General features: G+C 40.7%; 1 protein-coding gene across 1 annotated transcript in view; it reads left to right on the top strand.

Moving 5' to 3' along the window:
* LOC117425480 (docking protein 4-like) overlaps positions 1-25,040 on the top strand; it is a 40,081-nt gene that overhangs the window by 9,460 nt on the left and 5,581 nt on the right. The window contains exons 2-8 of the mRNA XM_034042441.3: positions 8,477-8,709; positions 19,739-19,846; positions 20,318-20,432; positions 21,180-21,299; positions 22,496-22,685; positions 23,955-24,093; positions 24,415-24,532. Coding sequence (XP_033898332.1) covers positions 8,644-8,709; positions 19,739-19,846; positions 20,318-20,432; positions 21,180-21,299; positions 22,496-22,685; positions 23,955-24,093; positions 24,415-24,532 — 856 coding nt within the window. The 5' untranslated portion in view covers positions 8,477-8,643. The remainder of the gene's footprint in view (positions 1-8,476; positions 8,710-19,738; positions 19,847-20,317; positions 20,433-21,179; positions 21,300-22,495; positions 22,686-23,954; positions 24,094-24,414; positions 24,533-25,040) is intronic.

Here is a 25,040-nt window from a genome sequence, read left to right as displayed (position 1 = left end):
GCAATGAAGCCAGTTAGAACTCCGAGCTGCAGGCTTGCAGTCAACCCCATGCGGCCTCCACCTCCCCTCTCCTGGGACCTTCTCTTTCTCTCCCCGAGGGAGCGCGTTCGATTGAGATTTCACTAGCCCAGCACTCGGAGGCCTTGACTTTTTAAAGAGCTGGTATTTACACATAGTTCTCCAACCATCTGCACGTTGTAATTGCGTGCCCCAGTCATTCTTATTTACCCAGTAATATATAACTTTGTATATATAATTTCACTACTGTACATATTTATTTACTTTTGGTGGCCTCAGTGTAATATCAGTTATTTGTTTGTTTTATACTCCGCCACCTGAACTGATTAGATACATTTTATTTTGTTTGTTGTTATGGTAACTTAGTGTTTTACTGTAGAATGCTGGCTCTGAATGTCAATTTTCTTTGACTTTACAAAGCAAGCCATGTATAGCCATGTATAGCCATGCATACCCACAGGAAAGGAATGTTTATATCGTTACACCAGGAATGCATTCAAAAGCCGAGCACACTCAAGTGAGCTTTTTCTCTGTTTCTGAGAATCATACCAAGAAACCACACTTGATTAACATTTAAAATTGGAGTAAAAAAACCTCTCTAAATAAATAAAAAAAATATATATAAAAAATGATCAATTTCAATTTCAATGAAAGATACATAAGCACTGAAAGACAAAGCATGCAGTATAATGCGATGAAGACAAAGTAGACAAACACTGGGGATTTAAACACATCGTAATACTGCATTACTGTTGCCACCTCACTCTGTGGGAAGCCAAGTTTCATTTTGCCTTCTCATTTTAAAGTGCTGTATGGATTATTCTTTCAAGTCAGTTTCTGGGAAATGAGAAATACCCTTATAAAGTTTTCCCATAGTACAGTGTGGTAAAGCACAGTGAAAGCACTGTAAAGCAGAGAGGTATGGTAAAGCATATTAAAAAGCATGGCAAACCGGTGTACATTATGGTAAATGCAGTTAACCACAGGAAAAGCATGGGAAAACTGCAAACATACCATGGTAAACTTTTATAAGAGCAGCTATGATGTCCCACATTCCAACCCATCCCCCAAGTCAAACAATTAACATAACTAAAACCCAAATGATGTTGTTAGAATGCATGCAAAAGAAAGAATATTTGACTGTGCATTTGGACTTTACTTTAAAATTCCTTGCAGTAATTATATTTAGCCGCCTGGTGGTACTGTTTGCTTTGGCAAAATCAAAGGAACTGCTCTGTTGTAACTTTTAGCCCCCAGCAGTGACAATATGTGTTGTGCAAAAATAAGACAGTGTAAATATAATATTAATAATGAGCCAGTTGTTATATTTGTTTTATAGTTCAGCCCTAGAATCCGTATTCATGGCGTTTCTAGGTAACTAACCCAGCGTCTGAATCAGTCTACCTGTCCTACCTGTTAAAGAGGTTAGGAATAGAGCCCCTTGGTACAGTGCGTTACATGGAAATCATTTTATATATTACTTATCTTCTCTAGCTGGGTACAAGTTGGGGGCCACACTGAAAACAAGTTTGGGCGTCCTTTGGGCTGTTTTCTAGAAATAATTTCCCCCCAAAAAAGATGTAACTCGTCTGTAACTTCAAGCCATATCCGACCGGTTCCTGTGTGTGCGTGGGCTTGGCAGTAATGACCTGCCTGTTTGTTTTGATAGTGAGAGAAGGGTCACAGATAGTTATCTTTCTCTGCCCCTACTGTATCAACAGAAACTGGATTCCTTCCCTTTAGACAAATGATAAAGCTCTCCAAACAGGACCGGCTGGCAGACATCGTGTCTGATACCTTCAACCTGCCACTGCTTTCCTAGGGAACCTCAGTCTCCTTGTGCAAAACCTTTTCAACAGTGCAGTGTGCCCGTGCGTCAGCAGAGCATGGGCAAGGTCTTGGCAGGGATTGACTTGGTGTTAATGCTTACTGGCCTCATCAAGTTACAGCACAATTTAACAAACATTAGCATTTAATGAGAATGTAAATACAAAGTCATTATCTGGGGTAATTAACATAAAAGTTCATTAAGCATGATGGCAAATTCTAAAGCTATAATGGGATCACCATTTTTGGATAAAAAACATTTTTTTGTAATTGTTATTTTGATTAATAAAATGAAGTTTGTATTTCCTGAAACCCTTATCAACAGTTTAGAGAGAATGTATTAGTTTATTCTCATTTTATCAAAGCACTGTTTAAACATATAAGAAAATGTTTATAAAGACATCAACATACAGAACATGACCATAAACAGAATATGTTACTTTGCTAGCCCTTAGTTTATCTTTATAACAAGATAGCTAACTGGAAATGCTTTGTGAACAGGACAGTCGGTCTATACGGCCCTACTGGATTTAAAATGTAGCAAAATGATAAAGCATTTGATACCTAAGAGTATCAGAGACGCAGGACTTGAGAAAAAAAGGAATAATTCAAAATCAAAACGAGCAGAACAGTCTGTCCTCTTTATTCTGACATCAGGACAGCATTGGGTTGCCAGTGTTGCCTGTTGGTTGATTCAGGCCCCCAAGCAATCATTGTCATGATGCTTTCATCTGATATTCTCAGAAGTGTTTATTTCTTTCTGTGTGAAGTTCAGGTGACACAGTATTTGTAGCCCTGAAACCATTACTTCTGTAATTGCCACATTGTTGATGTTGCTTCTCTCAGAATGCTTTTTATAAATCTCTCTGAAAAAAAGAGAGAAAAAGACAACTGGCCTGGAGATTCCCTAGGTTGTATCTATTTTAGTTTAAGGTGCGCCAACATATCTGGATGCACATTTTAAGACATGCATTTCAGAAAGCTGCTGAAAATTGATTAAAAAAAGGATCTCTTCAAACAAAAACATCTTGCTGCTGCAAACCTATGGGAGCCTATTTTTTGGTTTGTTTGTTTAGCCATTTTGTATGTGCACTATTCCTTGTTGGGTTGACACACACACACACACACACGCACACACACACACACACGCACACACACACACACAGTGCGGTTATTGGCAGGTTAGGATTGTGGGATGCAAGCCTGCAGATTCTGACAGGGACATGTAATAATGAACCTACCAGCAACCCAGCCAGCTGAGTCCTCTCTCTCTCTCTCTCTCTCTCTCTCTCTCTCTCTCTCTCTCTCTCTTTGTCTCTCATTCTCTATCATTCTCTATCATTCCAGATAGCTCTCCCAGATACCTAGTCAGTAAACCACTACTCCGAGGTATTCAGGGAATATATCTGTATGTTATAGATCATTTTTTTGGTGTATGCCCCCTTCTTTTGTTATAAAAAAAAAAGAAAATTAAAAAAAGAAAATGAATGAAGAGAGCAGTACGACAGTGCAGTTTGCTGTCAGATTTCTCAGGTGCTAACCCTGTGCAGATACAAATTATTTTCCAAAAGGGAAAAGAAAATTGTTGTTTATGAACATTTATTATAGCTATCAAAGAAACAACATGCTGTAGGTGAACATACTGTAAAATCCATTAATACAACAATTCATTAATTCATACTTTGGACTGGGACAAAAGCTTTGAAATCTGCTGCACAAAATCACGTCCAACTTATTTCTCGGAGAACTGTAAACCCCTTTGTTGGTGAGACCTTCTCATTGGCTACTAGAAGCCAATTCCTTTGAGCCTGAGTTTGACTAGCACTGGAGCTATTGAAAGGTAGCTGCTGTCAGAGAGCCCCTAATTTGGTAGATGACACGTCAGATGACACATCAGAGACACTGAGAATTAATTGGGTGAGAGGATTATGCCCAGATTTGGGGGGTAGAAACTTCTGGGATGCCAATCTCTCAGACGCACACATTTTGTTTGCAACAAGATGAAAATCTGATGTCTGCTGCAGCTACTGTAACTGTTTATTTTGGGCTTACTGTGATGAATAGTTAACCTTAAATGACCTTTGTTTTTAACAGCTTGTCTATGGGCTGTTTTTTCTTCATTTGATCCTCTTCCGTGGTGTATGACTCATTCTTGCCATTGCCTTGAAGCCTTAGCAGTTGGGAGAGAGGGACAGGGACTGGGGCAGTTACAGTCACTGCACTGCAGCCTCTGGTGCATTAATAGCTTCAGTTAGTTTTGTATGAATGGGAACGGTTTCTAAAATTCAGAAAGAGGTCAATAAAAAAGTGGAGAAGATAAAAAAAAGAACTTAAGTTATGATAATAAAAGATATATATGTAACAAAAAATATCAACATGTCCTTTGACAAGCTAGCATCCAATGTTATAAGTTATTATTAATTACCCAATGCAATGAACAGTGTCTGTTTGATAAAGCCAGCTTTCTCCAGTCATCTTTCTTCCAGTTCATTGCTTACCCACAGACGGGCCCTAGCTGCTAACATGCTGGTGATCGATAGGGTTCTGGAAAATTGCTAGGGTTCTGAAAAAATAGTTAAGAGATGTTTTATCACAGTGCTATCTGTCAGGGATCAAGGCTAAAAATGCAGTCTGACCCTGAAATCATCAGAGCAGAGACGATTGCCCCCTTTCCTACCATTTTTGTTTTCCTATTTCAACCTCCTCCTGATCAATGCGTAGTTTTATTTTTCAATGTAAAATGTTTTCGGCTCAGTAGCCCTTCCTGGAGAATTAGAGGGAAGTGGCTCATGAAATTGACCTGAAACTGACAATCAGTCTCTCATTTCCTTTTTCACAAAGAAAATAAATGTCAGTCTTTACTGTCAGATTAATGTACCCGAAGAGCATTCGATTCAGACGTCATCTGTCAAGGCAGGGAATGGTCCCTCCTGAGTTCTGACGTGAGTCCTCGCTCCTCTGAAAAACACTGCATTTTATTCCATTTAGTGACACCATTTAAAAAGCTAGCACTTCATTGTTTTCTCAGTTGGATTCCACTGATTCTGTAGTTTAGCGACTCCTGCTGGTAGAGGCAGGGACTGCAGTAATCTTTTGGCATTGTTTACCCAGAGAATTAACTACAAAACAAAGGGTGCCAAATAGCAGTTCAGCTTAAACGTTGTTTTGTTTATTCCAGAAATAAATAGTACATAAAGTTGAAACCGCATTTTATTTATTTTTTGCTTTTTTTTAATTTTTATTCCTTGCCATTGCCGTTTCTTCGCAGTAAACAGTGGACATGTTTTCATAAAGTAACAAAATTAAGTTTACGTGTGACTTTTTATAACTGAACAAGCAAATGAAAACTGAAATTTAACTTTAAACACTTCAAATAAAACAAACGTGGATATGGCGTTGTAAAATGAAGTACAAAAAAACTTACCGTTTTAGTTCTCGTTTCTTACATTCCACATAACAGAAAGTTGCAACAAAAAATATGTAATATATACAGTCTATATAAAAATCACTACACAACATTGTCAGGGAGTTGGGTACTGTTTAACAAGGCATTTCAGAAGACGGGCTTGCCTTTCTGTCTCATGAGATTCTGGCTCGCTCTAAAGCAGCACAACGCATTTTTGTCCCAGGTGGCATTCCAAAGAAATCACTGCGTGAGCGTGTGTAATCTGGTTTGTTTACTTTTTGCTGTATAAAAGCTTTTAAATAATGGCTTGCGTATCACAGAGTTCTTTTTCATTTGCCGCAACTTCTGGTGAGGCGGTTAAAAAGTGCAAGGTATTTTTGTCATTTGTAGTTAATATAAACATTTTATTTTTGTATTCGAATACATGTCAAAAAATATTTGTTTGAATATTCAGACATTTGTCCCAACACTAAAATTATAGGATCTGTGGAAGACAATGGTCGTTTTTATTTTGTATAAAAATAGTATTGGAGCAATTTTACAAAAACGTATAAATAAAATCTGTTAAAATTATATCCATTAATATCAATATTTATACTGAACCGCTGCCCCGTGCGAATGAAATTACACCATACAATTACCTTTTTGCTTTGCTTAATAATATTCTTATTTAAAAAAAAAAAAATCATGATGTGTTGAGTATTATATTCATCAAGCAGAAGCAAAAGAAAGAGTAACAATTATAAAATAGCAGCAACAGCATAAATATCACTTTTATTGTGCCAAAAAAGTTCCATTAAGAAAGCCTTCAGCTGTACAAAAAGAAAACTAATATTCTGTAGATCTCATTATGTTTAACAACTCTGGTGAATGCGATTTATGAAAGCGACATGAAAAATGACATTCTTTCTGGAATCTATTTGATTCTCATTAGTTTCTTTTCAGCTTTAGGCTGCTCAGAAGCAGCCTGGAGCGTGCTGTCATGCTGTCAGCCTGTTCTAGTCAAGGCACTACCTTCAATCGCTCTTTTCTCACTGGGGTACAGACATATTGCCTCTATTTGAATTGTGATAAATGTCTCGTCGACCCACCCCATCTGACTCAGGAGGTCGTAGGATGTGATCTTGTCTTAAGACTACTCATTACATAATCCATCGAGTAGCTACGAGGTTGTGTGGGGGCCTGTGCTATTTAATGAGTCTCCTGGATCTACTGCATGTAAAAGGGAGCCATAAGAATGTGTGGGGTGCTGTACTGTTGTATCTCCATTGTTTGCTGTAGTATAGTGTACTGTATTTTCAGACATGCACAGAAGTTGAGGCTTATTGTGCAAAACTATCGTCTCAACAGTGCAAAACTAGGCCTATAGCCTCAACAGTCAAATAAGTGAGCGACAGTAGGTTGTAATTTCCAAAGCAAAGCTGAACAGAATTATTTTCCCTGTGCCATTGACTTCAATTACCCTCAGGATAATATACGCCTTCCATTATTTGTATTCTGCAATTGGCCACGTGTCACAGCCGTTCGGATTCATTGTGTTTTCATCACTGTGTCGCTGCACTGTGAATCAGATGTGGGGGGAATGTTAAAGATCTCCCTCATTACAAAACATGTCACTGTTTTGACCACATTTTTCCTGAGCCACATCCTCAGCTTCCAATGTTAGGTGAATAAACAAGCTTGTATACTTATTTAAAGGATACTTGAAACACATACACATATACAAACTGTGTTTTTTCCCCAGCACAGAGACAGGCCTCTTAGGGCACAATACAGTGAGTTCAAAGGGCAGCTTATTTAAATATAGCTTGGGGACAGGGCCTTTTCATAAATGATCATGCTGAGAAGTAAATCAACTACTACCACTATGCCTTCCCCAGGCTAGCGTCTAAACTAGTTATTGATTGATATTGATCTTAAACTGGTCAATTAGCACATAACAATTGTTATTAAAAGCCACTGGTCGTATAATTATGTGGGTCATTGGCTTCAAAATGTAATTTTTTTTTATGTTCCAACATTGAACCCCTCTTTTCCAAACCCAATGTAACAATTAAAAAGATGCACACTACGTAGACTAGAGCTTCCCTCTACATGGTGTTACTGCTGCATTTCTCCTCACCCTTCTTCATGGACACAGTGCTTCTGAATTCAGTTTCTGATTTATAAACCTAATGGAACACAAGCTATAAGGAAGCAACTTTTTTTTCCAGCTCAACCTTTTTTTTTAACACGTAAAAGTTAAAATAAATAATAATAATAATAATAATAATAATAATAATAATTTACTATGCCAGTATAGCAATACACAATATGATTTTGTACTTTGCCAGTAGGTAGTGCTCAATCTGTGCTGTTAACTGACTGCATTACCTAAACTGCAAATGACTAGTCAGGACTGTTGTTTATTTGAATGTAACTTTTGAAATGTACTGTTTTATCAGCTGTAAAACAGTGCTTCCCAGTCTCATTAGCACCCATGCCTGCTCCACATGCAGATGTTTTATGGGTACATTGTCACTGTTATAATTAATCTTCTTGTTTGCAGTACACCAGTGGAAACGTAAGCAAGTAACAACAGAGTCTCTGGGCAGGGTCTGTTATGAAATGATCATGCAAACTCGGTTTAAAGATGTTATAAATCGCTTCTTATTCTGCACCAACCCCAGGTTGGGTGATCACTCAGCAATTCCTTATTATCCTTATAATATCATTATGTGGGAGTCACTGAACAAAAAGGGAATTTCATTTGGTTCAATGGATACATTTTTATCAGACGTTTACTTCCATTCTAATATTGACCCTGCTGTATCAGAGTGTATGGAAGAAACAAGGTTAGGTTTGTTCCATGCTGAGCAAGAAAAATAGGTTGGCAGTGGACTGCCTAAAGATAGTGAGCACGGTTGGACTGTCTTACCAACAAAATATGGATTGAACTGGTGTCTTCCTGACAGTTTACTCATATTTGGTAATAAAACAATATTTGGTTGAAACATGTGAATAGAAAGCCTAAAGTAAACACAGTACAATATAAAACTTACTGTCACACACCCGTATCTCTGGGTCACCTTAGGAACTGTCTTAATAGTCCTATCTACTGTAGTCAACCCTCTAAATAAATAAAAGTGGGCCTGCAGAATGTGCATAAATATTTGACTGCCTCCCTCCCCCCATTTGTTCCACTTCTCTCTGGCTCATGGCCTCACTGACATTTTCCTCTTGCAGAGAGCAGGAAGAAGGAAAGAAAGAGCTGCGATGGAGAGAGCGTGAAGGAGGGTCTGCTCTGGAAAGCCAAAGAAGGAAAGAGAGAGACCGAGACAGAGAAAGAAAGAGAGAGGTGAAAGTGGACAAACTGGAGAAGACAAGGTCATAAAAACACAGGAGACAGAGAGATGGCTTCGAACTTCAACGATATTGTCAAGCAAGGTTACGTTCGGATGAGAAGCCGAAAACTGGGGGTGAGTCAAGTGAGATTTTATTTACATTCCTAAAACTGATTTCAGCTATTGTGACATTCTTTTCTGTTCCTTAAAAGTCTTCACACATAACCTGCTGAACAGACTTGAGTGGCTGCTCCGTGGAAGACAGTGGGTTTGAGTAGCCTAGTGGTTAGATTGCTGGACTGCAGTGTGGAACGCAGTGGGTTTATCTCAGTGGATAGAGTGCGGGGCAGCAGCGTGGAAGGCAGTAGGTTTGAGTAGCCGTGGTTAGAGTGCTGGACTGCAGTGTGGAAGGCATGTTCAAGTGATAGCAGCGGTGTAGTTGAAGTTGTCTTGTACTGCTGGTGACGAGTGTCTTCTCTCCATTTAAAAATCTATAAGGGTGTGTGGGTGGTTTTATGGGCTTATTCTACAGGCAGTGTTCGTTTACCCTCCAGCAAGAGAGCTGTGGGACTGAGTCTTCATTGACTAGGGTTATTATTCAGTAGAGTGTGTGGGATGGCATTTTCATCTCATTGTACAGCACACAATAAACCCTGACAGTCCAATCTTGACGACAGGAGATTGTTTCATTGGCTGATAATTCTCTTTAAATGTTCTCTGAATCAGGTGCCAAGTTCTTTATGTTGTTGCTTAGGCGCGCCTCAGTGCAATTGTCTCTTTGGACCTGCCAGTAGACGCCAGCTCTAATTATTTCCCGGAAGCAGTGCTTTTCCTACGTGGCTCCTCTGATCTACACAATAAGCTGCACCAGTCCATTAAATTCTCCACAAGTTTGTCTACTTTTAAATCTCAGGTGTTTGAGCACATTAGACTGTTCCTGTAAGTGTTTTGTGTGTGTGTTTGTGTGTGTGTGTGTGTGTGTGTGTGTGTATGTGTGTGTTTAAATGGTACACAGTAAGCTGCATGAAACTTGATTCAGAGGTAATCATAAGACAGTGAACTGGGCAGACAGAATATGAAGTGTTTGATTACAACACGGCTTAAAAAATAATTTTAAGCACCCCACTGCTGTCTATCAGCAAGCAGTTAGAGACTTTTCCTTTCAGAGCATTTCAGTATCCGTAGACTTTGTCTCATGTCATTACCAGGAATTGATTGCCGATAACCCCTTTTTGATGAATTATTATTGTAAAATAGAAGAGGTTATAGGTTTCCCACCATTGTCCTATTGTATTCACTATGCTCCCCCACACATATTCACAAACACACACGCACACATGCACATATACGCACACACACACACGCGCTCGCACGCATGCACGCACGTACACACTCACACACACACTCATGCACACACACACACGCACACACACACATGTTTGCATTCCTATATTTGTGGGGACATCACTGACTCTCACTGTAATTTTATTTTATCCTATTACAACATTGAATAAAACAGAAATTTAAAAAGATACAAAATGTGGTTGGTTTTAATTGTAAAATTTGAAAAAATAAAAAACTAGAACTAGCTAAAAAAAACCAACAACTTTAAAACTGCTATTATAAAGGGGACCATCTTGTGTCGATAACATTCTAGTTCACGCAATCCCAGACAGGAAAGCATTTGGGGGAATGCAGAGACTCTCAGTCAAAGTGGGGTTGACAAGGTGCAGTTGCCTGGTGACAAGATGGCACTAATTACAGTCCTGGAGAGGAATATGGTATTTTATTCGGTCCATGATTAATTGCCATGCTTATCCACATAGCAGGCATCTGCAGGGCTATGCTTCACTGCATACGGCAACGCTGCGCCAACATGCCTCAGCAGTGTGCCGAGGGGAATAAGAACAAGGGGGGGTGTGGGGATGACAGGGGAGGTGTGTGTCTGTGTTTGTGGGGGGGGGGGGGGGGGGCTAATTAGTCCTACTCTTGTCCTGCATTATGAAATGCAAACACCTCACTGGGCATTTCTCCTGGGTCAGCAACAGACACAATACGGAGATGATTGCAGGATTGGTACAGCTTCTTGCTTACTCGAATGCCTAGGTCAGCAGTGTAGTAATAGGATCGAGATATTAGCATTGAGCAGTACAGTCGGTTTAGATGAGCAAACCAAAGAAAGATTTCAGTTCAACGGGACGGCACAGTAAGTTTCCCACTGTAAAAGATTGCATTTAGATCATCTGCATGAATAAGCCTTTATTTACCCAGCTGCTATGACTCGGGGCTAGATTCATGTTCAGTTCACAGGTACAGAAATTGCAAATAAGCTGTCAGGATGCATTATGTCCCCTACTTACTGTATCTCCTGTAAACCGTGATAGCGAGTAAATTAGTAGATGGTCAAAAGCCATCATTATGCATTGCTGTCTGTCTGTCTGAAAAGACACAAAGGGTTGAATCAGCCTTGCTAACTGTACCAGTGCTCCAGACTCTCTCTGTTTCTAATTAAGATGGGGGGTGCTGTGTAAAAGCCGCTAATCAAGGATAAGCGGAGTGTCGGCAGTAATTGTGCTCTCGCTAGGATCTCACCGCTCCCCTTCCTCACTAACGAGCGGGAGTGAGATGTCATTACAGCAGCAGGATCGTTCTTCACATTAGTATTCCACTTCTGCGGCCCAATTTGAACATCAAACAGGCTTCCCTTTTCAGCCACTTTGTTTCTCCGAATCATGAAAAGCCCCTGAGTTTTTTTCCTCGGGATTTGATAAATGACATTTGGTTTTCTGTCCTGTTTTACTTTGTCTGTTATTAGCTGTTGTGTTGTTACTTCTGATTTTTCACTGCATCTTATTCTCATGATTCTGTGACATATGCATACTGTTGTGTCACAGCTACTTCTAATCTTTCACTGTATCTTATGATTCTGTATGACATACACATCCAGGTTTCGAATTTTCACATCCTTGCCTTGTATTTCATGTATTATGCATTGTTTTTCACTGTATTTAATGTATTATGCATTGTTTTTCACTGTATTTCATGTATTATGCATTGTTTTTCACTGTATTTCATGTATTATGCATTGTTTTTTACGGTATCTTGTAAAGCGCTTTGTGATGGTGGTCCACTATGAAAGGTGCTATATAAAATAAAGATTGATTGAAAGAGAAGAAGAAAAGCTTTGGAGATTTGGACTGGTATCATATTCGCTAAATATTATAGTTCATTGTTCAAAAAAAAAAAAAAAAGTATTTGTTATTTTTAAATGTTGCGTATTATAAGGCAAATGAAAAAAGAAAACTTGAGCCAAAAAGGGTCATGTATCTGCCCCAAAACCAAGGCATTTCCCAAACAGGCAGAGATTAAATTCGTGCCCTACAATTATTAAACAAATGGAGGATTTTAAAATAACCACAGACATAATAGTTCCCTGTTTAGGTCTTTCGACAGCTTATCCTCAAACCCAGACTAGCAACCTTATACTGAGACCATACTGTACCTAGGGACAAAAAGGAGACCTTTTTTATCCCTTGATATTGTGAACCCTGCTGACAATGAAAGATAGTACTAAGAGCGAGTTAAGAAACGTTTTTAAAACCACTCTGTAAATCAGCTTTCTGTTTTCCCTTCTCCCGGCATTACAAGATGGAATCAGACATGCGGTACCGGAATGGCATGAAACCGACGTCATGCATCCAAGAGCAGACACTTGCTGGTTTCCTAAGCGACTACTTCACAGAAAACAATGCCTTTCCGACTGCAAGCAGCACAGCGCTTTGCACACTTATACCGCAGTTACATTCCGCTTGATGTTAGGCAAACTTTTGTATTGTCAGGAAAAATGACTTCCTAAGAGGTGCTTTAGGAATGGGTGTAGCAGCGACTCCCTGTCAGCTATGATCCTCATCTTTAATCACTGTCTGGCAAGTGATTTCATCCACACCCCCACTGCATACTTTCTTATTGTTAACGCAAGTGATGTCATTGATTTCACTGTCACTTACTGTATGCTAATATTTGTATTTGAATGTTCAGAATTGCATTACCCTATAACTGAGCTGTTGTTTAAATCCTGGCTCTGTGACAGTCTGTCTCTGGGCAACAAGACTTATGTCAATGTTTAAAGAGGGACAAGAAATGACTGCTACAGCTGTAAACCTGTGCCGAGCCATCAGTAGCCAATAATTGATTAGCCGTTAGTCATAATTGCAGGTGGATACGTAGGTTGTCCGATGGATTACCCACTGAAGGCCCCTGATAAGAAGGTTCAGGCTAAATTTAGCAAAGCTGATGTTGTGTAAATACACATTCGGAATGGAAATCGAACACTCAAAAAAAGAAGCTTTTACTGCTTGCTATTGTGTTCTTGCTGGCAGGTCCTTTCAGCTGAAATCCACGAGCCACTCAGTCTGTGCGTGTTTAATTCTCTTGGAGAATCCTCAAGGGCGCCGCCACACTCCGCAGCGCAGGACCAAGGGATTCTATAATGAATCCTCCTCGCCCGAGGGGGAGGGGCTTTCAAGGAACAGTAAATCAAAGAGCAAGAAGGGTTGGTTGTCTGTGTGTGCTGGGTTGGGATACGTTTTTTAAGGATTTTTAAGGCAAAAAAATTTGAAGGCATTTTAAATGTATATTCATCCCACGGCGCAGTAAACAGACAGCTGAATCCTAAATCTTTTTTTGTTTTTTTCTGTACTGATCAATGGTAGCTCTTTGGCCGGAGAGCAGCACGTAATTAGCTTTTTCCTAAAATCAATGCAACCCTCTCTCCAATGGCAAGGAGGGAGAACTCAATTAGGTGACACGGCCGGGCTATGAAGTACGACAGGAAGCAAGCATTCCCTGTGAAAATTCAATCTGTAAACAAACGCAGTGAGAGAGTAAGAGGGGCGCGTTTACAGGAAAACCACTGGTTCTGGTCATTGAACATATTTTTGTTGCAGCATTAAATCCCATTGATTGTAAACATTCAGTTGCCTTTGTTTAGTGATCTGGGAAACCACATTTACTGCAGAAATGCTGAAACCCTGTAGTGTGTTTAATATGTATGTTAATGTAATCTCTGAAAAGATTGTGTTTGTGAGTAATGATTTAGATCACAGAGAGTGGAGCCTTTCCTACTGCGTAGATTACAGAGACGTGCCGAGTGGGCTGTGCTGTCATTCCAGAGTGGATTATACTTCAGTAGGAGGTGTTGTCCTGTTAAGCAGTTAGTCTTTGCGAATGTGTTCAACCTCTACTGTATTAGTCCTTTGGGTCCAGTGATCCCACAGTAAAATATTGAACCCTACTGTCAATTATGTACATTTTGTGTCACTGTAATTTATAGCTTGCTTGAAAAAGCCTTAATAATAATAGTGTGGTGTCTTTGGATTTGTGTGCAGTTTTTGACCCGACAAAAGTCTGTGTATGTGTGTGCTTGTGTGGGAGTGTGCATGTGTATGGGTGTGTGTGTGTGTGTGTGTGTGCGGGTGTGTATGTAGATGTGTGTGTGTGTGCATGTGCTTGTGTGGGAATGCGTGTGCATGTGTATGGGTGTGTGTGTATGTGTGTTTGTGTATATGTGTGTGTGTATGTGTGTTTGTGTATGTGTGTGTGTGTGTGTGTGTGTGGGGGAGTGTTTCTGCAAGCAGAGGGGTCTCGGGGGAGAGTGACAGGCACACAGAGCATTCAAGATTAAACTACCACAGTAATGAGGAAAGAGCCTCTGGAGGGAGCTGCTGCTGCTGCTTTGGAGAGATGTTTATCTATCTAATCATCTGTCTGCAGTACAATATATCCAATGCAGTGTATCTTTCTGCATTAACAACAGGGCGCATTGTGCATGTAAGGAGAGGATACAATCTGAGACAGAGTCGAGGGAGCATATTGTCTCCAATTAGCCTCCATGCATCCTCTAGTCATTGGTATTATGTGACAAGTGCTTTGGGCTTTCCATTTATTAACGTCCTGTTCTTTTATATAAAAGGTCTCTTTTGTGCCGCCTCCATTCAGCCGTTCTGCAGCAGGCTGCTGTGCTGTGCTGCCAGCGGGAGCCTCTGTGACGTCCCAGTATGAAAAATGGACAGTGACCTGTATCTCTCGTGATGGATGAGATCAAACCCGAATGAAAGTCAATGACTGAGAGATTCCACAGCTATGTGATATTTTGTAATGTGATGTTTTGTAACAACTGTAAGTTGCCATGGATAAGGGCGTCTGCTAATAAATAAATAAATAATAATGTTCTGTTACATTGGACAGGAGTTTCTGAGAAAGACATTTTAAATGAAATACATCACATATATGTACTGAGTTTAATGTAGATGCGCATTTTATTTATGTTATACAACATACAGTACATGCATTTCCCTTATAGGCTTTTTGCTGTGTTTATGGAGCAGGAGTTCAGTTCGCCAGAGAGAAACATACCAGCATTCTGCAGTGCTGCACTGCTTACTGTATAAATAAAGCAATTCCCTTCCCAGCTGTGTGCAGCCCAGCCGAGGCATGGCCTGATTCCACTCCAACATCCTCCTCTCCACAGTTCACAGTCCTTGTTCGTTGGCTGAAAGCTGGTCAAAGCCATGTGACAGAGACAGAATGATTCTTGGTGATAAATCTCCCTCCCGACCTGTGAGGGCGCTGTGTAAAGGAAACAGAGTGCCCTGGACTGGATGGCCAGACAATTAACTCCCAGGGTTAAGCGGAAGTCGGCCATCTAGAAAGGGGGCAGAGCTATGGTACACTAAATCATCGACCTGGAAGGGAAACGATGTGGCAGCCGCGGATTGGAGGAGCGGTTGCAATCGTTAACCAAGGGGGCGTGATTGACGGTACATAAGGGGACGTAGCGAGGTTATCTGTTCCTTTGTTATGGTTAACGCTAAACCGGAAGGCGAACCATGTTAAAATATATTATGAGTGTTTGTTTGTTTTGTCGTGTCTAATACTGTGCTTGTTTGTGATTTATTAGGAGCTATTGCTTAAGGCCAGCACGAACCTGGACAACACTGCAGCCACAATGCACCTTTGTTCACATATTGAATTATATTTCACCACTTGCATTGAGAGCACTCAGTAGGGACTTGTGATCGTGTGTGTATTTGTGGGTGATAAAGTAACTGTGTTATTATTTGGGACTGCAACCCGTGCTTTAGAACAGTGCAGTACACATTGCTGTGTATTGTCCGGGGTTATTATTTGTGGTCACCAGACCAGGATTAAAAATAAACACCATTGTACCTGGATTATCATTGTACCTGGATTATCGTGGTCTGTCTTTTCATTGCTCACCGCTTCACTCCTGCACCTGCACCCTGCAAACCACTTTGCCACAGGCCATCAAGAGAATTTAGCACCAATAGCAGGCGTGCCTTTGAGTGCCTCTTATAGCCTTTTACATTGAAATGAGTGATTTAATTTGTACATACATTTCGGTGTATACTTTTTTCAAGGCGGCGTGTTTTTGAAAAGAAATCCATGTTTGCAACTGCTCTCGGCTTTCCCGCACGGGAATATACACTGTACAGCATGTACTCTAATGAGGACTGAACCAGAGAGAAGGATCTTCTTTCAAAACAATGTAAACAGAAGCCCTGTCAAGAGAACAATGTTGAACATCCAGCTTCTCCCCACTGCCTATTGTACTTTCACTCAGATTCTCAATATAGCAATAGAATTACTGCAGGCTTCATTTAACTAGCAAAACCAGCTGAGCTGACCTCAAATGCAATCACCTGTGTCCTTTACTGATGCAGAATTAATATATATTATATTATAATTAATATAATATAAGGTATCAGTATATGTTTAATTTTTGTGAAGTTCCCACATGTGTACAGCAGCAATGCAGAGAGATCGGAGGGTTGCTTTTTGCACACTGTGGGCAGTGTCAGTTCCAGATTCCCGACCCCATTCCACAACAGCCAGAGTACATCAATCCTGACGTGAAGTTACTCTCTTAGAAAGTATAGACTACTATGGCCTCTGCTGTGAGCTATTAAACTAGCAGTCTATCAAACACTGACCTCTGTGGGTCTTTATTGCTGGAGACCGATGGAGTTTCCTTTTGATTTTCTACATTCCACTTAAACCTGCAATACAATGCATGAATGAGCTTGTTTTACAGGATGTTCGATTAATTGGATTAACCGAAGGTAAAGAATGTGTAGGCCCCGGACTCGCTCTTGCCCCCGGCACCATTAAATGGATTTTGCTCATAATTGCGGAAGGGCTTATGGGAAAAGAGTGCGAGATATCATTATTATGATAAATATCTGAAATGATTTCAGATCACAGTCAGAGGGGAGGGGGAATGACAATGCAGAGGCCTTGTATTACAGGAAATGATTCGTGATTATCATAGCTAATTCTAGATGTTACAAGAACAGCACATAGTGGCTTATCTGTGCATGCACAGGGCAAGATAGCTGTAAACAGACAAAAACATGAATAAATAAACCAGGCAAAGAGAGTACCAGACATTGTTCTATACCAGGCAAAGATAGTACCAGACACTATTCTAAAGATAGCTGATCAGTATCTGTTCAGATTACTTGCCAATATTTTTTTACTACTTAAATCATAGTTCTCATTTGCCTGAAGAGCATTCATTATAAAGTATGTTTTAGGACAGATCAGCTATAACAAAAAAAGTGTTTTTTCAGGATGATGCTTACCAGTTCAGTTTCCTCTTGAGTTTGCGTGTGGAGATCCATATATACAACAAGGATAAAAAATGGAACACCTGCAATATCCAGCACACACTTGTGTAGTGTAAGGAGGCTGTTTTATGGGGTCTGTAGGGTAACCATAAGTGTCAACACATTTTTCTTCTGAATCAAGAAAAACGCCTGCTGATGTTACTAGACAAAAGCAGCTTAAGAATACCTAAGAGCCCTTGAATTTAATTCCTCTGCTGTTTATTTCAATTTCAATTAAATGACTTCAATGAATTTTCCCCATTGTTGTATTTAGTGTTTTATAGAAGTAAACTACAATATTTAAATTATATATATATATATATATATATATATATATATATATATATATATATATATATATATATATATATATATATATTCCTTTTTTTCCTAATCAGTTTCTCCCTGAAAGTGATATTTTAGGACATCCTCAGAAAGCATAAAATAAAACTATTGCTCTTGAGAGAGCAGATGAGGGAACCAAAACAATCCATTTATTTAATTTTAATCCTGGGCACTTGAAGCACCCCGTAGCATGCCTGGGGGGTGACTATCCGCACAACAGCTCCTGATTAGATTGTGAAGACCCTGTCGAGGATGGATGGAGCAGTCTGATTGTTTTCAGGCGCACACTACATTAACATTCTGCAAGCTGCTGTACAAAGTGTTGTGCAGGAATCAGCCCTCAGCTGCAATGTTGTTTGCACAGAGACAACAGACGGCTTAAGCAGGCATGCAAAGTACCCCTGCAATGTTACCTGTTCTTCACAAATCATGACCAAGACATCTGTAGACCTGGCGGTGTTAACATGAGTATACGTTTTAAATGCATTTCCAAGCAAAAGTTAGTAAAAAGGTGCAGTGTTGTTTTTTCAATTTGAAATGTCCAGATCAATCGTCGGCTCCCCACTGCAAACCACTTACTGAACAGGAAGACTGTAAATAAATTGACAACTCAAGTTCCTGCTTTCAGTCCAATTGTCTCTTTCACTTGCTGAACCTGAGAAATTGAAATTATTCTGGAGGGAAGGGGTTAATAATAATAATAATAATAATAATTTATTTCTTAGCAGATGCCCTTATCCAGGGCGACTTACAATTGTTACAAGATATCACATTATTGTTATTATTTATTTATTTCTTAGCTGACGCCCTTATCCAGGGCGACTTACAATTGTTACAAGATATCACATTATTTTTACAATTACCCATTTATACAGTTGGGTTTCTACTGGAGAAATCTAGGTAAAGTGCCTTTCTCAAGGGTACAGCAGCAGTGTCCCCCACCTGTGATTGAATCCACAACCCTCCGGTCAAGAGTCCAGAGCCCTAACCACTACTCCACACTGCTGCCCTATGAACTTGATTGTCTGTTAACAACCTTCAAATGGTGTCTGTCTTTAGGGTTAAAATATAAACGAGACAAATGCACCAACAATACGTAAAAGACAAACTGTGGCAATTGATTTTGGATTGCATTGTACAGCAGTGAGTTCAGTAGCTACATACATGAATAAATCTCTGGCCTGTTTCATCAAGCCCAATACTTTAATCTGTGATGAACTACAGTAGCATGCAGATAAATGATATTGCAGTGGTCAGACCAACGTACAAAATTAATTATACGTCAGACATTTAGCAACTTGGCTGTTAAAAATCAAAGCATTCACAAGCTGTCAGTGCCAAGCCTGGATGCAGCAGTGTTACCTGAGAGACAACAGAATGGAAATGTTACAAGACTGTCAGAGTTAACACTGATGCATTTTCACTTCCTTGACCTGACACAGACAGCGGACGCAAGTCAGAGTAGATTCAAAGAGCAGGCAGCGGGATCTATTGACAAATCCAATACAAGAAGCAAACGTGACGATTCAAAAACAGGCTTGTAGAAGCAAGGTCAGGGGGAGTCAGAGTTCAGTCCTCGGGTTAAATGCATATTTTGTACCTACATCTACATTTGAAGTTTCTTACAATTTTTTAAAAATATTGTATTGTGTGTATGATCTGTAATTCTCTCATATGAGTTCTGCCTCTGCATTGTTTACCAGGCTTACCATCCTAACCTATGCCCTTTTTAAACCATGTGACTCCTGGAACAGTTAGTAAGTATATTAAATAAAGATCTAAGCAGAAAGAACAATAGAAAAGGAATGCAAATGCACACGATCAGTTATTAAACAAAAGTAAGCGGTGTAAAGAACATATTTTCATGCAATGCAGTAGTTGGGTTGAAATAATAGTGTTAGTGTTTTTGTTCTTGTATCTGTTGAGCTTGAGAGAGGATGTTATTTAATTTTTGTGTGATGTAGCATCGTAAAGCTGACATTTATTGAGCAATCTGGTTCAATACACTCATGCTGAGGTATGATAACACACGCTGCTGATAAGAGGGAAAGGATAAGAGAAAAAAAAAAAAAACTGACTGGAGAGATGAGATGATAGCCAGTGGAACTCTTGTCCCTGTGATTTCCTTTCAGATTTACCGCCGATGCTGGCTGGTGTTTAAGAAATCTTCCAGCAAGGGCCCCCGACGGCTGGAGAAATACCCAGATGAGAAATCCGCCTACATCAGGGCGTACCCCAAGGTATGAGCAACACTTTGCAGCTGATCTGTCTGGACACCCAAGTGTTTCACTTACACTTGCAATCTTAGTGGAAATACAGATTTTAAATGCATTGTACAGCATGGATATAAAGCATGGCACCCTGCAAAAAAATTACTGTGCCAATTTACCATGGTACACTTTGGTATGGGTGTTTCTAGGGTGACCAATTTGGGACAGTTCGCGTTTTGTTTTCATTGCATCGCAATGCATTTTGGTACTCGTAGTCCTGCTTCTCCTAGAGTAAAGAAACGTACCTGGGTGTTGAAAAAGCAGAACTGTTCCTGTGGATCTAGAGCCCTACAGTATTATCACTACAGAATCCTGTGAGATCATTTAATGTCTTAGTCAATATTAAAGGCGAATACTTCTTATTGTTGTTGGCATCTCTGTACTGCATCAGCAAGGCAAGTTAGCAATCCCCTCCTGAGTGTCACTCACTGCGTTTCCCAGGTAACAGAGATAAGCAACGTGAAGAATGTGACCAGGTTGCCCCGGGACACCAAGAGACAGGCAGTAGCCATCGTCTTCACTGACGACACGTCCCGCACCTTTACCTGCGAGTCAGGTAAGACACTTCGGCTTTGTTCATATCACTTTACACTGCGTTTTCAGCCTTCTTGGTAAAGCTAAGCACAATTACCATATTTAGGGATCAGCAGAATAGACAAATAGTATTATAAATGTTATGATTCTAGTTTTTTAAGGTTTAAATGGTAAGCTTTTACAGTAATTTGGTTTCGAACACAAAAGACAGTCGGTATGTTAGAGAATACAGAATGCAATATTGCTGTTTGCATAACTATGACTGCCAGTCTTATTGGATTCAGTGAACGTCATGTTTGTTTTTTGCACACTTGTGAGCGAGTGACGCATTTTACATGATGGAATAAAGAAACACACTTACTCTCTGCCCTGAGGCATGAGTCATTCACCTGCAGAGTCTGCTTCCATTGTACAGATGGATTTATAAAGGCTCATATAGGAGTCAGGGTGACACAAACTCAATTGCAGTTGGAAAATGTAGCACCAAAAACATTCAGAGAGAGAGGTCAAGCTTCAAACCCGGCAGCCTTCTTTGCGTATATGATTAAAGTTAACTGTTTGAACCACACAGCCTTCCTTGGTCCTGAGATCTGAGACCCAGCCACTATTAAGAGATAACTCAGTGGGTTTGGTTTTCAGGCTCATGTACACAGGAAAGCATTTGATTATCTGCTCCAATGCAATCTTGTGCTTCCATTGAATGTATTGAGAATTAAAGCCTTTAAGCAAGTGCTTGGACACTGAGATCCTCTGGCTGTGTTTCCCACAGAGCTGGAAGCTGAGGAGTGGTATAAGATCCTGTCCATTGAGTGCCTGGGAGCCAGACTCAATGACATCAGTCTGGGGGAGCCTGATCTCTTAGCAGCCGGAGTGCAGTGTGAACATACAGGTAATTGCCTCCCAGGCTGTAGTGCCTACCTGCAGTACTGTAGGCTGTCTGGCATGAGTCCAATAGAGCAAAATGAATCGAAACCCAAGGAAATTATTCAAACATATTTTCTTTATACAACAAAGTGCTCAAAGCATGTTTTTTTTTTGTTTATCTTATACTTTTTTTTTTTTTTTTTTTTTAATTGTATCCAGCCCATCTGATTTATTAATACGGTGTTCAGTTTAATCAAGAGTAATATACAGCACTTGTTGCTGCTGTCTGCAGTTTGACTACAGTGCGTTCAGGCTCTCGTCTGCTGTGACAGCGCTGCTTCTACCTTCTCTCCCCCTTTTTGACTACAGTGCGTTTCAGGCTCTCGTCTGCTGTGACAGCGCTGCTTCTACCTTCTCTCCCCCTTTTTGACTACAGTGCGTTCAGGCTCTCGTCTGCTGTGACAGCGCTGCTTCTACCTTCTCTCCCCCTTTTTGACTACAGTGCGTTCAGGCTCTCGTCTGCTGTGACAGCGCTGCTTCTACCTTCTCTCCCCCTTTTTGACTACAGTGCGTTCAGGCTCTCATCTGCTGTGACAGCGCTGCTTCTACCTTCTCTCCCCCTTTTTGACTACAGTGCATTCAGGCTCTCATCTGCTGTGACAGCGCTGCTTCTACCTTCTCTCCCCCTTTTTGACTACAGTGCGTTCAGGCTCTCATCTGCTGTGACAGCGCTGCTTCTACCTTCTCTCCCCCTTTTTGACTACAGTGCGTTCAGGCTCTCGTCTGCTGTGACAGCGCTGCTTCTACCTTCTCTCCCCCTGTTTGACTGCCGTGCGTTCAGGCTCTCGTCTGCTGTGACAGCGCTGCTCCTACCTTCTCTCCCCCTTTTTGACTACAGTGCGTTCAGGCTCTCATCTGCTGTGACAGCGCTGCTTCTACCTTCTCTCCCCCTTTTTGACTACAGTGCGTTCAGGCTCTCGTCTGCTGTGACAGCGCTGCTTCTACCTTCTCTCCCCCTTTTTGACTACAGTGCGTTCAGGCTCTCATCTGCTGTGACAGCGCTGCTCCTACCTTCTCTCCCCCTTTTTGACTACAGTGCGTTCAGGCTCTCGTCTGCTGTGACAGCGCTGCTTCTACCTTCTCTCCCCCTTTTTGACTACAGTGCGTTCAGGCTCTCGTCTGCTGTGACAGCAATGCTCTTACCTTCTGTCCCCCTGACAGAGCGCTTCAACGTGTTCCTGCTGCCCTGCCCAAACCTGGATATATACGGCGAGTGCATGATGCAGATAACCCACGAGAACATCTACCTCTGGGACATTCACAACCCCCGCACCAAGCTGGTCACGTGGCCGCTCTGCTCGCTGCGGCGCTACGGCCGGGACGTCACCAGATTCACCTTCGAGGCCGGCCGGTAAGAGACCAGGAACGAGACTACGCAACATTTCAACAATCTGACACCACACACAGACAGAATTACCACAGCAAATCTGTTACCAAGCATCATTATTATGTTTACTGCAATTCCTATTACAAATGCTGACAAAGGCCAGTCCAGTCCTCATAGCAAACAGCAGAGATGTCTTAATACAGAAGAATGCCGTGCAAAGACAGTGTGGGAGTCTTTTGCCTTTCAGTTGATTAAGACTGCCGTCTAGTGGTAGAAAGTCAGTCCTTTATTGTACTGCTTTACAGAATGTGGGCAATGCTGTGTTCGTACAAGCGTTTGGTCTTTTAATCCATATCAGATAAATAAAACAGTCGTGTTGGGAAAAGGAGAATTGTGCTGCCTTGACAAACAAACAATGACAGGCAATGATAATACATTTTGAATAGAATTTGAAATGACGTAAACTTTATGTCTGTTGGTATCAATATCACTCCTGTGCAACAGCCTGGAAGCAACTGTTCGTTTAGCAGGTGGATTCCTGGAATATTACAAGTCTTTGAAGTATTCATGTTATATTAATTATGCAATCATATTTAAATATCTGCTTTAAAGCGACAGTATCTATTGTAACAGTTGCATGTGTTACTTCATTGTTATAACATAATGAAGGGTAGTAAAAACAAAAGCAGCACAGGGTAAAGTTTAGGCAAGCATAAAAAGCAGAGCAGTATGGTGCAGCATTATTTTCTGGGAGAGTAAGCAATTTCATGCCAACACTTGTCAGCAAATATTGCGATGAGACGTAGTTTATGAGGCTGTTTAGGTAGCAAGAAGAAAATTAAGGAACACTTATGATCTGGAATCAATAAGTGGAAATGATTACGAAGGCAAAGTGTTAGCCAATTTAATCTGCATATGTTCCTGTCGCAAACTGAGCCATCTTAATGTAAGGAAAGTGGTTCCAACAGTATTCAGTTTCTTTGAAAGATGTGTGTCTAATAGATTACATCAAATTAGAGTAAGTTCCCAATTAAGGTTTTGGTAATTTGTTGATTATTTTAGTAGCAATTTGGCTGCATAGTTTAACATGAATTCACACCTGCAGCCACACACAACCCCTAACACACACATACCTGCTTTACACTTTCTGTTTGAAACACACACATGCATCTCGCGCTCTCTATTCAGCGCTCGAGGGAACATGACTGAGTTCTAAGTGTTTTTCTTCCTGAGCATTCCAGGAGATGTATCTGTTGTGGAACAGCCTGTGACGGGAGGTTGTGTGTTTTCCAGGATGTGTGACAGTGGAGAGGGGCTCTACACATTCCAGACCCGGGAGGGGGAGCAGATCTACCAGCGAGTGCACTCAGCCACCCTCGCCATCGCTGAGCAGCACAAGAGGGTCCTGCTGGAGATGGAGAAGAATGCCAGGGTCAGGCCTTTATATATCTGTCAGGCTTCTCACACTGTGGGGGCACGGGGACGTCCCAGGGCTGGGACAACCATTCAGATAGAGTTGTGAGTTCAGGAGGAGTGTCGATCATAGATGAAAGCATTACCTTATTTGCAGAGTTTATACAAAACAAAATGCCATGATTTATATACTGCACATTTCCCCGTACCAAAACACCCATTAATTCAGACTACTTAGTGGTCCAGAAACAGTTCAGATAACAAGTGGTTCTTCTGTATTTTGATAAACAAAAGCATTGTGAAGTCTGGTATAAGAAAGGTTTTTATTTCTCGGTTCCAGCTGCTGTCGAAAGGCTCGGAGCCAAGTTCCTACCCCTGCAGTCCCAACACTATCCTGCCACGCAGCGCCTTCTGGCAGCACATTACGGGCATCCAAAGCAGCGCAGACATGACCAACGGTGAGTGAGCCCACCCCACAGGTGCTGCGAAGAAAGGACTCCGCAAGTCTTTAGTGCCTCCGAAATATCTGATTGCTCATAACATGCTGCTCATCAATTATGCATTGAAGCACCATCTACTGTGGCTGTTAGATATCCTGACATTTATATTGATTCATACAGGGTAGTATTTGTTTATATCTTCTGACATCAGATCAGGCAGTTTAAAAGTGTATATATTGTATTGTTGTTTTCATTTCCAGGTTGGTTATACATGAAGAATTGTGTAAGACCCTTATAAAAGTTGACCATAGTAAAATCATAGAAGAGTGCATGGCAAAGCATAGGTAAGCATTGTAAAGCACAGAGAGGTATGGTAAAGCATATTTAAAAACAGGCAAGCCAGGGTAAACATTAGCAAATGCATATTATAACCATGGGAAAAGCATGGGAAAAGTGCAAAAATACCATGCAAAAACACAGTGGTAACTTTTATAAGAGGAATGCCACAGCCTGACCTGATTCTTGT

This window comes from Acipenser ruthenus, chromosome 20 (assembly GCF_902713425.1).
Source record: "Acipenser ruthenus chromosome 20, fAciRut3.2 maternal haplotype, whole genome shotgun sequence".
Lineage (NCBI taxonomy): Eukaryota > Metazoa > Chordata > Actinopteri > Acipenseriformes > Acipenseridae > Acipenser > Acipenser ruthenus.
This window is presented reverse-complemented; position numbering and strand designations above follow the sequence as displayed.